This window comes from Peromyscus eremicus, unplaced genomic scaffold (assembly GCF_949786415.1).
Source record: "Peromyscus eremicus unplaced genomic scaffold, PerEre_H2_v1 PerEre#2#unplaced_1047, whole genome shotgun sequence".
Classification (NCBI taxonomy): domain Eukaryota; kingdom Metazoa; phylum Chordata; class Mammalia; order Rodentia; family Cricetidae; genus Peromyscus; species Peromyscus eremicus.
Window position 1 is genome coordinate 118,094 of NW_026735282.1, and position 14,514 is coordinate 132,607.

Below are 14,514 nucleotides of genomic sequence, written 5' to 3' on the forward strand. Positions count from 1 at the left end.
TTCCACAGTTCCTTCATATGTGGATGTAAGCATATAGGTCATTTATGAGTTTCCTGACAAATCATATGAAGCATGTATATGACTCAAAACTGGCCAATATGTAGTACCTGTCCAAGTGTTGATTTGTCTACAATTACAAGTTTTCTTGAGGATGTAAATATACACCTATACCATGTGGTTAATTGAAATAACATATAAAAAATAAAACCCTAACTTTACATTATTTCTATTTTTATAGAGTATTATTTTGCCTAATTGTTGTTCATATTTTTTATGTAAAAGATATAATATTTTCAGAAGAACTAGAAGAAGAAATAACAGAATTTAAAGTGGAAAATGAGAGAAGTTTTGATAAGAGTGCAGAAAATCAAGAATTTGTACGTAAAATTTAAATTTAAATTTCTCATTTCCTATTGTTTGCTTCAATGACTTTGCCATAGACTCACATGCTACATTTTAAACCACGTTATTCAGTCAAAAAATTAATAATCGAGTAATACAATGAAAACATTTAATCTATTCTTAATTACAAAGTATTCTTAGAATGCCATGACATTGCTAAATATTTCCTTTGATGTATAGTCAGTAAGTTTCTGATAATTGTAATTGCTCTATTTTTAATGTATTTACACACCAGCGTAAAGACAAGACTCAATGTGAATATCATGGATTGGTTTTTGAAGTAACAATGCATTCTTTATATTCTACATACCCTCTCTCATGTGTACAATGTGTAAAGATTTTTAACCATTCTTCCATGCTGCCTTGTCAATCACTTTATGGTGTCCTTTGCTGCACAGAAGATTTTTAGTTTCATGGGATCCCATTTATTACTTTGGTAATTACTTGTTTATAGTGTCTGTACCAGTGACCTGCTCAGAAAGTATTTAGCTATACCAAAGAATTAATCATTAATCTGTAACATTTGGGCCTTGTGTTGAGATACCTGGATCATTGGAAGCTGAGTTTTATGCAGGGTGAGAGATAAGGCTCTAACTTCATTCATCCACCTATAGTCCAATCTGTCCAATGTGACTGGCACCATTTGTTTTCTACAATGTGAATCGTTGGCCTCTTTTACAAAAATTAAGAGACTGCAGGACTGTGGGCTTATATGTGGGTCATTAGTTTTCTACCACCAATCAATGTTTGTTTGGGGACCACTGCCATACTCTATTTATTACTTCAATTGGTTATCGTAACTTGAAATCTGGAATGGTGATGCTTCCATAAGTTTTTGTTTTTGTTCTTTTTAGTTTGCTTTGTTTTTGTTTCATGGTTCAAAATTGTTTCAGCTATTCTTGGTCTTTTGGGTTTCCATTTGGGATTTAAAATTTCTTTTTCATTTTCTATGAACATTGAACTGGAAATTTTATGTGGACCATGTGGTATTCATATATCGCTTTTATTAGGATGACCAGTTTCACAATATTAACCCTACAATAATGATCACAGAAGGTCTTTGCAAGTTATCGAAATATCTTCAGTTTCTTATTTTCACTTTCTTACTGCTTTCATTGTTGAAGTTTCACTTTTTGGTGACATTTATCCTAATTCATTACACTTTGAGATTATTTGGAATAGCATGGTTTTCTTGATTTTATTCTCAGTATGTGCAGTATTTTTAGGTAGGCTACTGATTTGGAGGCTCAGATTAAAACCTGTTACTTTGCTAAATGTATTTATCAGCCATTGGAGTTTTCTGGGCAAAATATGTTTTTTTTTATAGAATCATATTATTACAAATGAAAATATTTTCACCTCTTGGTTTCTTTCATGTATCTTGTCTTGTCTTACTCTTCTAGTTAAGACTTCTAGTACTATATTGAACAGAAGGAGGAAGCGTGGTCATCCTTGTCAGGTTCCTGATTTTAGAAGGAATGATTTGAGTGTTAACAATACGTTAGTTGTGTGTTTGCTTTTTATCGGCTTTATTATGCAGAAATATGTCCTTTTCATTCTTAGACTCTCTGAGATTTTTATCATAAAGTGACAATCAATATTGTCAAAGACCCTTTCTGTGTCTAATGACATAATCATGTGCTATTTGTCCTTGAGTCTGTTTCTGTAATGGATGGTGTGAAAGTGCTATCCTCTAAATTGAATTCATTAGATAAGTTCTTCCTATTTTATTGGTTTGTGCCCCCAGTTCAGTTATTTCCTGCAGTCTACTCCTCTTGGTGTGCTTGTTGCAGAGCTTTCAGGTGTTCTCTTAAGTCTCTAAAATGAGATCTCTCAAAATTCATTATGAAGGCAGTTGGTGCTATGAACTTTCCTTTTAACAACCCGTGCAATGTGTTCCATACATGTGAATATGTTGTGCATTAACTTTTATTGAATTTGAGGAAGTCTTTAATTTCTTTCTTATCTCTGCCTTGACCCAGTGGTAATTCACTGGAGAGTTGTTCTGTTTCCATGAATTTTTAGACTTTCTCTTGTTTCTGTTGTTGTTGAAATTCAACTTTAATCCATGTGGTTTGATAGGATGCAGGGAGTGTGTTTCAATTTATTTGTATCTGACAAAACTTGCTTTGTGACTGAATATGTTGTCAATTTGGAGAGTGTTCCATGAGGTGCTGAGAAATGTCTTCATTTGTGTTTGGATGAAATGGTCTCAGGAGATCTGTTGGGTCCATGTGAGTCATAATGTCTTTTAGCTCCAGTATTTGATTGGAATGGACTCAAAGACTCAGTGGTAAATCCATAAATGTATGGATATTGAATTTCAACCAAGAAGCCAAAATAATACAATGGAAAAAAGAAAGCATTTTCAACAAATGGTGCTGCTATAACTGAATGTTGACATGTAGAAGAATGCAAATAGATTCCTATGTATCATCCTGCACAAAACTCAAGTCCAGGTGGATCAAAGACCTCAACATAAATCTAGTTACACTGAACCTGATAAAAGAGAAATTGGGAAATAATCTTGAATCCATTGGCACATGAGACAACTTTTTGAATAGAATACCAGTAGAGCAGACACAAAGGTCAATAATTAACAAATGGAGCCTCAAGAAACTGAAAATCTTTTCTAAGGCAAAGGGCACCATCAATGGTAAAAAAATGACAGCCTACAGAATGAGATAAGATCTTCACCAACCTCACTTCTAAAAGAGAAAATAGTTCCAAAATATATAAACAAACACTCAGGAAATTACACATCAATAAACCAAATAACTCAATTAAAAACAGGACACAGATCTAATCAGAGAATTCTCTGTAGAAGAATCTCAAATGGCCAAGAAACAGTTACAATAGAGTCCATCTTACACCTATCAAGATGGCTAAGACCTAAAACCAAAGTGACAGCTCGTGATGGAAAGGATGTGGAGCAATAGGAACACTTCTCTCTTGGTGGTGGAAGTGGAAACTTGTACAACCACTTTGGACATCACTATGGAGATTTCTCAAAAAATTGAGAATCTATCTACCTCCAGACGCAGCTATAACAATCTTGGGTATATTCCAAGGCACACTTAATCATACCACAAGGACTCTTACACAACTGTGATCAGAGTTATTTTTTCATAACAGACCAGACCTCAATACAAGCTAGATGTCCAACAACACAAGAAAAGATATAGAAAATGTGGTACATTTACATAATGGAGTATTACTCATCTGTTAAAAAACTGACATCATTAAACTGGCATGTCATGTTGATATGCAATGCTTTGTTGATACTCATGGAAAATTTGCCCTTTCTTAAACAAAAGAGAGGAGGAGTTGATGGGGGGTGGGAACAGAAAGTGAATGGAGGTGAGGGACTGAAAGGCAGGTGAAGAGAGAGCAGAAACTGTGGTTAGGATGTAAAACAAACAAACAAACAAACAAATAAATAAAAGAATCGAAAACAAACAAAAACCAAAATCAAACCAAAAAAAGAAAAAGGAAAGAAATTTGCAGGCAAATGTGTGGAACTGGAAAAAATCATCTTGAGTGAGGTACCCAGAACCAGAATACAAACTTGATTGTGCCCTAGTTCAATTGTCATCAGACAGGCTTCACCCAACACCTGAAGGAAACAGATACAGAGACCTGCAACCAAAATTTAGGCCTAGCCTGGGGGAATCCTGCTGAATAATGGGAGGAAGAATTATAGGAGTCAGAGGGGTCAAGGACATCACATGAAAACCCACAGAATCCACTAACCTGGCCTCATAGGAGCTCATTGAGACTGAAATGACATCCAGAGTGCCTTCATGGACTGACCTAGGCCCTCTGCATATAAGTGGCAGTTGGGTAGATCTTCCTTCTTGTAGTACTCTTAAAAGTGAAAGCAGAACTTTTCTCTAATTGTTTTGCTGGCTTTAGGGATCTATTCTTCATACTTGGGTCCCTTGCCCAGCCTTAAAGCAAGCATTTGTGCTTAGTCTTACTGGAACTTGTGATGCCATGTTTTGTTGATATTCATGGGAAGCCTGCCTTTTTATGAATAGAAACTGAGTAGTGCATGGGGGACAGTGTAGGGAGAGACACAGGAAGTAGAGGTGGGGTGGAAAGCTGTGGTTGGGATGTGAAATAAATAAATAAATTTAAAATAAAACCAAAAAGTTGTAATTCACATGTAGTGAATATTTACTATATGCTGTGATATTAAGCCCTGGATATTACAGATCAGGAGAGCAACCAACAGAATTTACAAGAGCCTTTGAATAGAGATTGAAAAATACTCAATAAAATAATTTTCAAAGCTAAAATAGACACACACCAAAATGATGATCTGCTGTGGGATGTTCTGCATGGCAAATGTGTTGCTCTGATTGGTTGCTAAATAAAACACTGATTGGCCAGTAGTCAGGCAGGAGGAAGTATAGGCAGGACAAGGAGGAGAATAAAGCTGGGAAGTGGAAGGCTGAGTCAGAGACACTGCCAGCCGCCACGATGACAAACAGCATGTGAAGATGCCAGTAAGCCATGAGCCACATGGCAAGGTATAGATTTATAGAAATGGATTAATTTAAGCTGTAAGAACAGTTAGCAAGAAGCCTGGTATGGCCATACAGTTTGTAAGCAATATAAGTCTCTGTGTTTACTTGGTTGGGTCTGAGCGGCAGTGGGACTGGCAGGTGAGACAGATTTGTCCTGACTGTGGGCCAGGCAGGAAAACTCTAGCTACAAATGGCGCCCAACAAGTTGGCAAGAGTTTCCACCTAAAACCTGAGAAAAGATTCTAAAACGGAGCTAAAAATAGCTTCCTAATAGTCTCTCTTAAATGAGCAGCACCTGCCCGTTTGAGCTACTTGTGGGTTCCTGACATGCGCACTCGACCTGCAGTATGGCAGGAATGAGGCCTCTGCAAGTGGCACACTAAGCTGCATGGTGGATTTAGCCTTTGCTAGTACAAAACAAAAAAAGAGGTTTCTGGGCTACACGCTGCTTGGATGAAAGTATAGAACCACGATAGCTCCCAGAGCTGGCGGTAAATGTACCACCACCATGTTGGGAAACTGAGGTGGGCAGAGCCAGCAGCCATTTAGCACCGTTTCAGTCTTACAAATGCTGCAGTTTAAAGCAATAGATTCACAATAAGACAGATTCAGATGTAATAGTTTACAATGTGTGTAAAATATACTTAGGCTTGAAAGAGACAAAAAAGGTGATATATACAGTTATAGAAACAAATACATAGTTTTAAAAAATAAAGTCTTTAAAGAGACAATAAAATTAATATAAAAAATAAGCCACGTAAAGATGAATATTACACAGAGAATCTGGATTGTGTTGTCTTTGGGATTTTTAACTGCAGAAAAACATTTGATTGTAAAAGATGTTGAGTTAAACCAATATGTATATTTTAAAGATACCTTGACTTCAAAATTTGGATGTAAGGATGTGTTGCTTTGGAAAGGAGGCTCTGCTTTTGTTCCCACAGAAAGCCAGAGGCTATGGATTTGTTTCAGATTAAGATATATCAGGTTTGACCAGCCAAGACCCCCTGAAAGGTCTCCGATGACACCATGGCCCAAATGATCCAACATCCAGAATGGTTTGAAGGCAACTGGCTCAGATGATACACCCTCATGGGCTATTCCATAATCCTAAAATTTTCTTTGTGTCCCCATAAGATACAGTGCCCCCTCCAGCAGGAAGTAGTAAGAGAAGCTACACCCAAATTCCCAAAATATATGTAATTTTATTTTGTTAAGGTTAAAACCTCCCTTTTTGAAAAAAAAAAAAGAAAGAAAAGGGGAAGTGCTATGGGATGTTCTGTATGGCAAATGTGTTGCTCTGATTGGTTGGTAAGGCTGAGTCAGAGACACTGCCAGCCGCCACGATGACAAACAGCATGTGAAGATGCCGGTAAGCCATGAGCCATGTGGCAAGGTATAGATTTATAGAAATGGATTAATTTAAGCTGTAAGACAGTTAGCAAGAAGCCTGGTATGGCCATACAGTTTGTAAGCAACATAAGTCTCTGTGTTTACTTGGTTGGGTCTTAGCATCTGTATGACTGGCAGGTGAGAGAGATTTGTCCTGACTGTGGGCCAGGCAGAAAAACTCTAGGTACAATGATCCACCATGAACAAGTTGTTTTTATCTCAGAGATGCAGAGATGGTTTGAAATACACAAGTCAACAGATTTAACAAAGCACAGAAACAGACTTAGACAAAAAGTCACCTAAACTTCTCAATACATGTAGATAAGGCCCTTGCCAAAATCCAATATACCATCATGATAACAGTCCAGAGAGTGTAAGACAAGAAGGACAATACCTCAACACAATAACAATTATATAAGGAGAAACTCAGAGCCAACATCATCCTCAATGGAAGAAAACATGAGTGCATTGAGGTGATAAGAGACAGGTTTGTCTATCATCTTGAATCCTTTTCAATGTTGTGCTCAATCTATTAGCTGGAGCAATAAATCAGGAGAACAAAATTAAAGGGAGAGAAATAGGAGAATAGAAATCAATACTGTTTGCATTAGTTATGGTTTCTATTGCTGGGAAGAGATACCATGACCATGGCTACTCCTATTAGGGAAACATTTCATTGGGATGGATTCCTGTTTCACAGGTTTTGTCCACCATCATCATGGTGGGACATGGCAGCATGCAGGCAGACATGGTCCTGGATAAGGAGCTGAGAGTTCTCATCCTGATCAGCAAGCAGTAAAAGAGCCTGTGTCTACTCTGGGTGTAACTTGAGCACAGGAGACCTCAAATGGCCCCCACAGAGACAAACTTCCCCCAACAAGGTCACACCACCTCCAACAAGGCCAAACCTTCTGATAGTGACACTTCCTATAAGCTTATGGGGCCCATTTGCATTCAAAGTACCACACTGTCCAAAGAAATTTTCCTGATAATAGGGTAGGCAATTCTTTATTTTATAAATATCTCCAAATTCATTTGGGAATATAAATAGCATTAACAGTTCTTATATAAAAGTAGTTGCTTTTGTTTTGTTAATATTGTGCATCAGGTCAAATCCTCTGAATGTGTTTCCTTTTTTCTTTGTACCTCTTACATAGTGAAGTGCCATGAAAAATGAAGGATAGATTTAAACTTTACTGTGCGCAATAGATTTGCTATTAAAATGTCTTTGTCTTCAATATACACTACATAGAATTTCAAGTACACGTGTCATAAAATTAGGAATTCAAGTATGTTCTTAGAAATCAAATAAGACCTTTCTAACATATGTTACCAATACGCCTTTTGATAGAGTGTGTCTGACCCTAATGGACCACAGGAATCTTCTACAACAGGTCCCAACTCATCCAAAATGGACAATGATGCAGAAAAAAATGTAATAATGCATCAGGAGAGAAGTAAGTACTACATTTTAAAATATATTTGTTCTATAGAATGATTGTGTATAGAACAGAACACTATCTGTAATAGACAGACAACTACACATATAGGAAGCAAAAGGATTAGTAGAATGGTAATAACACACACATTATCAAATCTGAGCAACAGATAAGATTTTGTTTGTCAAAGACAGAGTCCTTGCTCCCACCTCTCAGGTGTCCATATTTCATTTGCTTTATCTTCAGAAATATATGAGATCAATCTGAATATATAAGTGAAGGGAACTCCCATTCAGTGGGGGCTGCTTCCTAAACCTCTGTTCAGAGAAAAACCACACCCAGACACATGTTTTGGAGAGAGATCCTTTATTAAGCAGAGAAGAAAATTTAAATATTTCCACTGCAGTTTATAATTAATTCAAACTATTGCTTGGGAAAACGAAAATAAATATTTTATCATCCCTAATGTGCCTTCATTATAGCAATGGACAGCTTTTTCCCTAAATGTTCATTGTACTTTGCTTAGTGAAATATGTGTCCTTCTTAACAGCATCTGTCATGGAAGACCAAGAGCATGCCTCAGAAGAGCAGAAGCAGCACAGTGCTAGAAAAACTAAGCGGCCATTTGTAAGTATATACTTCAGTTTACATTGCACATTTATGCTGTTTCCACAGTAATGTTCCATAGGCCAAATAAGGTTAAATTTAGTATGTCTTCTAGAATTAATACATAGAACGTAAATTTTTTTTAAGTATTCTTATTATTTATTCTTTGAAAACTACATTCACCACTGACTCCTTCCATCTTGTGCTGGTGGAACTCCTCCTCCTCCTCCTCCTCCTCCTTCTCCTCCTCCTCCTCCTCCTCCTCCTCCTTCTTCTTCTTCTTCCTCTTCTTTGCTTAATGTCTCCTAAAATTAACTTTTGTTTTTGTTTTCTGAGACAGTGTTTCTCTGTGTAGCTTTGCACCTATCCTGGAACTTGCTCTGTAAACCAGGCTGGCCTCGAACTCACAGAGATCCGCCTGTCTCTGCCTCCTGAGTGCTGGGATTAAAGGTGTGTGCCACCACTGCCTGGCTCTTAAAATTACTATTAATAGCCCACTGAGTCCAAGTAGGGCTGACCATCTGTGAATGTGTGTGAAGACACTTTCTGGGACATGAGCAATCTGTCCTAAGCCACAGCCCACAGATAAATTAATCTCCTCCTTTCACAACCAGCCATGGCCAATTGCTCCTCATCTAGTGCTGGGGCCTTGAGAGATGTTTCCTCACTCATGCTGGCATCTTGACTGGCTTGAGCTTGTGCAAGTCTAGTATAAGACACAACTGTTCTGAGTTGATCTGTGCATCCGTTATGCCATGTCCCCAAAAGAACATTTCAGTGTACTTCAAACTCTTACATTGTTTTCAGACCATTCTTCCTCATTGTTTCTTGAGCTTTCAGTAGTGGAAGGTCAATGCAAATGACCCATCTGCAGATGAACCTTCACACTGGCTTATCCTTATCATGTTAACTAGTTAATATTAACATTAACCATTACCCTCTGAAAAAAATATCATATGACCAACAATGAGAGCAGAACAAACCTATGAGTATAAATGTAAATAATAATAGCACTAGTTAATTCTCCTGAACTAGCTTATGACTATTCCAGACATAAGCTTTTGACAAGGTTTACAGCATCAGACATTTAATCCATTGCTTGGTGCAGGTCTCCCATCCATTCCTAACAAGGTTGGTTATTTACATAACTACCACACAACCATTGTGGACAGCTTGCCTGGCTGGTCACTGTTGTCATAGGAAAGGTCCAAGACTGGATAGACTCTTGATGTATTTCATGACCAGTGGCTGGAATTACAACTTTTATTATGATGAAAGGCAGAAATTCCTTGTCTGCTAGGGATTGAATTCTAAATGCCCTGCAACCAGACTGTGTGGTATCTTCAACAAAGAGTCTTACCATTTAGTTATGACAAACTACCAGAATGTGTAGAAATAGATTGTTATTTGAGATGACATGGAGGCCTACTTGACAGACAACTCAAAGGGAGGTATGCTGTCCCTTGTTTTGGAGTTTCAATATAAATTTCATGTCTTATGAGATAAGTCAACACATTCCAGGTACCTCTGAACTAACTCTTTTTAGTATGTCTTTTAAACTATTTGACCAAGTAGTTGCTTCCACAAGCCTTCATACAGCCTTAGTTTATGTTCAGTTACACCTTAGTCCCTGCTCTGACTTACTCTTCTACCTTCATTGCCACTTAAACCTTAGCCCCAGAGTACTTATCGCTCCAGTGTTATTTCTTGTCACCTGTGTTCTACCTCCCCTTAAATTATATTTTACTTAATTTGCAAGATCTTGGTTCCTATAAGGCTTTATTCATAGACCTTCGTTTTTATTTGGCACTCATCATTCTGTCCTTTATCCTCCAATCCTTCCGTGATTGAAACTGTCAACATCCAGTATTCTCCTTCTCTGACTTAATTTTACATATATTTTACTACCTCCCTTTCAATGGGTCCATCTATAATAGACCACGTCTAATTTCTAGGTTTCCTCGTGTAATCCTATTTGAACATACAAAAGTCTAATATCTACACATGAGGGCAGCATATCACATTTGCTTTTTTATCCTAGCTGTCCTCATTGAGTAAAACTTCTTCTAGTTCTATTAATTTACTTGCAATTTTTACTATTTTATTTTTCTTTATTGAGTAATATTCCATTGTGTGTATATACCACATTTTCCCTATCCATTCATCTGCTGATGGCTATCAAGGTTGATTCTATATCCTAGGGCAGGTGAGTGGGATTCTTTCATTGATTTTTTTTATTCAGTTTGTTATCACTGATTTTGGTGTTAAATTTGTGAAATGCTAATTTGTTGTAGTGTTTATCAGCTGAAAGACTTTTTGTGGAGCCTCAACCCTTTTACAGCTGATAAAATCCTACCATCCTTAAGTAGGGGCATTCTGAGTTCTCTCACACTTTGTATGCTTTAATATCCTTCTTACCTTATTGGGTCTGTCTAGAACTTCAGCTCTTTATTAAAAAGAATAGAGACAGTGAACAATGATTGCCTTTTTTTCTCATCATTATGGTTAGATTAATATTTTTTCTCCATTTTAGAATATGTAGATGGTAGGCTTGTTGTTTATTGCTTGTATAATTGTGACATATTCTCTACCCATACCTAGCCTCTCCTGACTTTTATCATTAAGGTCCAAATGTTCAATTGTGTTAGTGGTCGTTCATGCATATATTGGGATGATCATGTGAATTTCTTTATTCCATTTATTTGATTTGTTGTATTGATTGATTTACATACATTTTTCTTACCCTGCATTCTTGGATGAAACCAAAAGGGCCATCATGGATAATCTTTTTGTTATGGTCTTAAATTCTCTTTGCCAATATCATTTTTAATTTTATATATATGGTTATTTGCCTACATGTATTCTTGTGCATGATATGTGTGCTTGGTATACTCAGAGGCCAGAAAAGAGCATCCAATTCCCTGGAACTGGAGTTACAGACAGCTGTGAGATATGGTGTGGATGCTGGGCATTGAAAGTGGGTCCTCTGGAAGAATAGGCATTGCTTGTCAATGCTGGGGCATTTCTCAAACCCCAGCTTGTCAATCTCATATTTAGAAGTTTTGTATCTGTTCTCATCATGAAAATCAGTCTGTGGTTTTAATTCTTTTCGTATGAATCTTTCTCTAGTTTGGGTATCAAGGTATTACTGGCATCATAAAAATTTTGGAGAAATCCTTTGTTTTACTATTTCATGAAATGATCTGAGTAGCAATGATATTCATTTTTCTTTGGTATTCAGTAAAATTCTTCAAATACTCCATCTGGTCCTGGTCAGTTTTTAGTTGAAAAGTATTTTGTTCCTTCTTCAATCTCAATAGTGCATATATATATATATATATATATATATATATATATATATATATATATATATATATATATCATTCCTCCTGACTTAATTTCATTACATACAATGAATCTAGAAATACATCCATTTCTTTTAGATTTTAGAATTACATTCAAAGGAGATTTTTAAATATGTTTGTGATTTGAAGGATATCCTTCTTCTGGGAGTCAGCCTCTGTTTAAGCCTAGAGCAGGGTTCATGTGTCAATACAGGTGGTGCCTGGCAGGTGAAACATAGCCACCTGTGGGAATGGTCCTGAGCAGAATACATAGGTTGAATCAAAGCAGTGAGAGCCTCTCAACTGGTCATGGAGTTTGCCTAGTTCATCAGTGGGCCTAACATCTAGAAGGCAGGGTCCCTCACTTGGTGTAGGAAGTCATACTGCCTGGGATTCTGGAGGAAAATCCCTGGACCTTATGTTGTTGTAGGAGATCATGCAAGTCAGGCCCCAGGACAAAGTTCATGGGTATCTTATGTGGTCCTAAAGGGAAGTCAGAATCTTTCATCTGGTTCTGGAGTTTCTGGAACATCAGAGGTAGCCTAAGCCTAGAACTCAGAGTCCCTCCCTTTCTGAAGGAGTCCTAGTACTTAATTCTCATACTATTGTAACTTATTCTAAAATTGTGAATGTACGTAAAATATGCAATCAGCCATAGTTGCCCTTTTTAGTTGAATGGATGGTTCAAATCTTTGGTGACATTGTTTTAATTTTCAGTTTAAAAACTCCTTATTTTACATAATCTCTTTCAGATTGATGCTATAAGAGCATGCTTTTGTGCATGTTTCACCAAAAAACGGAGCTCTTCTTCCCACTACAAGAAATAGAAGAGAAAACATAAAAAAGTGATGGTAAGAGTTATATTTTTTTAAATGTATTAGAAAGAATGTTTATCTAAAATATATACTCAGTTTTCCAGCTCAGGAGTATAAGTATTTCAGTGCAGCAAGGGGGATAAAAAGAGTTAACTGTCAATGGAATGATTATCTCATGAGTCAACAACTGGCTAAATCAAGATTGTCATCAATTGCATATATATATATATACATATATATACAGTTATTTAGATAGATTATATAGATATAGATAGTAAGATAGATAGATAGATAGATAGATAGATAGATAGATAGATAGATAGATAGATAGATAGAATGTGTGTGTGTATGTTTTGGTCACATTTCAAAAGTTCAGGAATATTAGGAAATAAAGCTGAAGAGAGAAAGCTGGGAGCTAAAGAATATGAACAGTTTCAAATACTGGACATAGAGGAGGAAAATGGGGCAGTGTGTCTGGTGGTCAGGGAGAGAATAAATTCTTTAGAAAAGGAATAGTATGGTGTTGAAAATGTAAAAAGAACATAAATCGATTTCTAACACAAAGGTTTCATTCATAAGAAGAAAAGGTATTCCTAACCATCTTCCATGTTTTCCTCACTGTTGTTACATACTAGAGTTAGGACCCAATTTAGAGTTTAAGGCTCGGTTGAGTTTTACGATTAGGCTTCCTGTTATATAGTTAGAGTAGATTTAAGGTTAGAGTTAGGTGTTAGCATTAAGGTTCACAAATGTCATAGAGCATATCGATCTGTCGTGAAAGTGAAGTATTCAATGGAATGTTCATGATGGATGAAAGGTGAACTTTACAAAAACGTCTCTGTTGGCACACATGTTCTAGAAATGCATTTTATGAATGCTCTAACTAGCTCTTTTCACCATATAGTTTATAAAGCAGAAGAGAACACTGTGCATTTAAAATGAATTATTCTCATCCTAGAACTTGGACAAGCCTCGACAATTGCCTGACAACTTCTCCGACCATCCACAATAAGACAACTCAGGAGAAAATCTGTCTCTTCTCCAATAATTGCTTCAAAAAAAAGCATATTTTTATTTTATGTTTTAGAATAATATTACATAATCTTCAGTGTTATTTTCACCTATTTATTTTGTTTTATTATGTTATACTATATTACACTATTATATTATCTTCAGTTTTTATTTCCATATGTTTATCTTGTTTTATTAGATTATGTTATATTATGTTAATATGCTATGCTATCTTCAGTGTTTATTTTATATTTACCTTCCTTCCCTTGATGTAAATAGTTTATGTATATGTGTATATATGTATATATGTTTATATGTATATATGTTTATGTGCTTTGTAATATATTTTTAGAAGATATCATTTTTGAATGTACAAAGTTATTGAATAACTAATAATTAATAATAATTAAATAATAATTTAATTACCCATTCAAAGTTGTTCGAGTCCATTTGATTGCTATATTTCCCTTTAGCTCTTCTAGTTACTAATGCAGCTATACAGTATTTGATGATGGTCATTGATGGTTCATCCATACCTTCTTTATGTAAATGAGCACTGTTTTAGTTTTTTTAGTTTATCTATTGTTTATTCTTTTACCCATGAATGGATTTCTTCTTGGTATCTTGCAATTATAATGAGCAATGCAGAAGTGTGTTTTCTCAGAAGTACATGAGTATCTGAGGCCTGAAATGAAATTCTTTGGGGAATAAATATAGATGTGAAGTAAATATAAATATGTATAAAAAATCATATGGTAATTCCCCATTTAGGTTTGTGAGGAGGCGCCATACTGTATCCCCCAGCTCCTACATCACTCTCCATACCTATCAGCAATGCACAAAGGTTACAATTTCTCACACCCTTTCTGACACTTCTTCCTTTTATGTATAGTAGCTATCCTAATTGCTTTTGCAATGTCTTTTTTACTGCCATTCCAGTGATTCTGGGTAAAATAAAACCTACTGAAGCCTT

At 36.1% G+C, this 14,514-nt stretch overlaps 1 protein-coding gene across 4 annotated transcripts in view; it reads left to right on the forward strand.

The window, feature by feature from the left end:
• Positions 1-13,705, forward strand: part of LOC131901986 (POTE ankyrin domain family member A-like) — a 50,212-nt gene extending 36,507 nt beyond the window's left edge. For 2 of the 4 annotated variants that reach the window (XM_059253023.1, XM_059253021.1), the window contains exons 18-22: positions 283-377; positions 7,678-7,783; positions 8,316-8,392; positions 12,468-12,566; positions 13,489-13,705. In XM_059253023.1, the coding sequence (XP_059109006.1) occupies positions 283-377; positions 7,678-7,783; positions 8,316-8,392; positions 12,468-12,542 (353 nt within the window). In that variant the 3' untranslated portion in view covers positions 12,543-12,566; positions 13,489-13,705. Of the gene's footprint in view, positions 1-282; positions 378-7,677; positions 7,784-8,315; positions 8,393-12,467; positions 12,567-13,434 lie in introns of those variants that run through there. The other 2 variants (XM_059253022.1, XR_009376962.1) reach the window with 2 other exon arrangements.
• Positions 13,706-14,514: the final 809 nt, after the last annotated feature.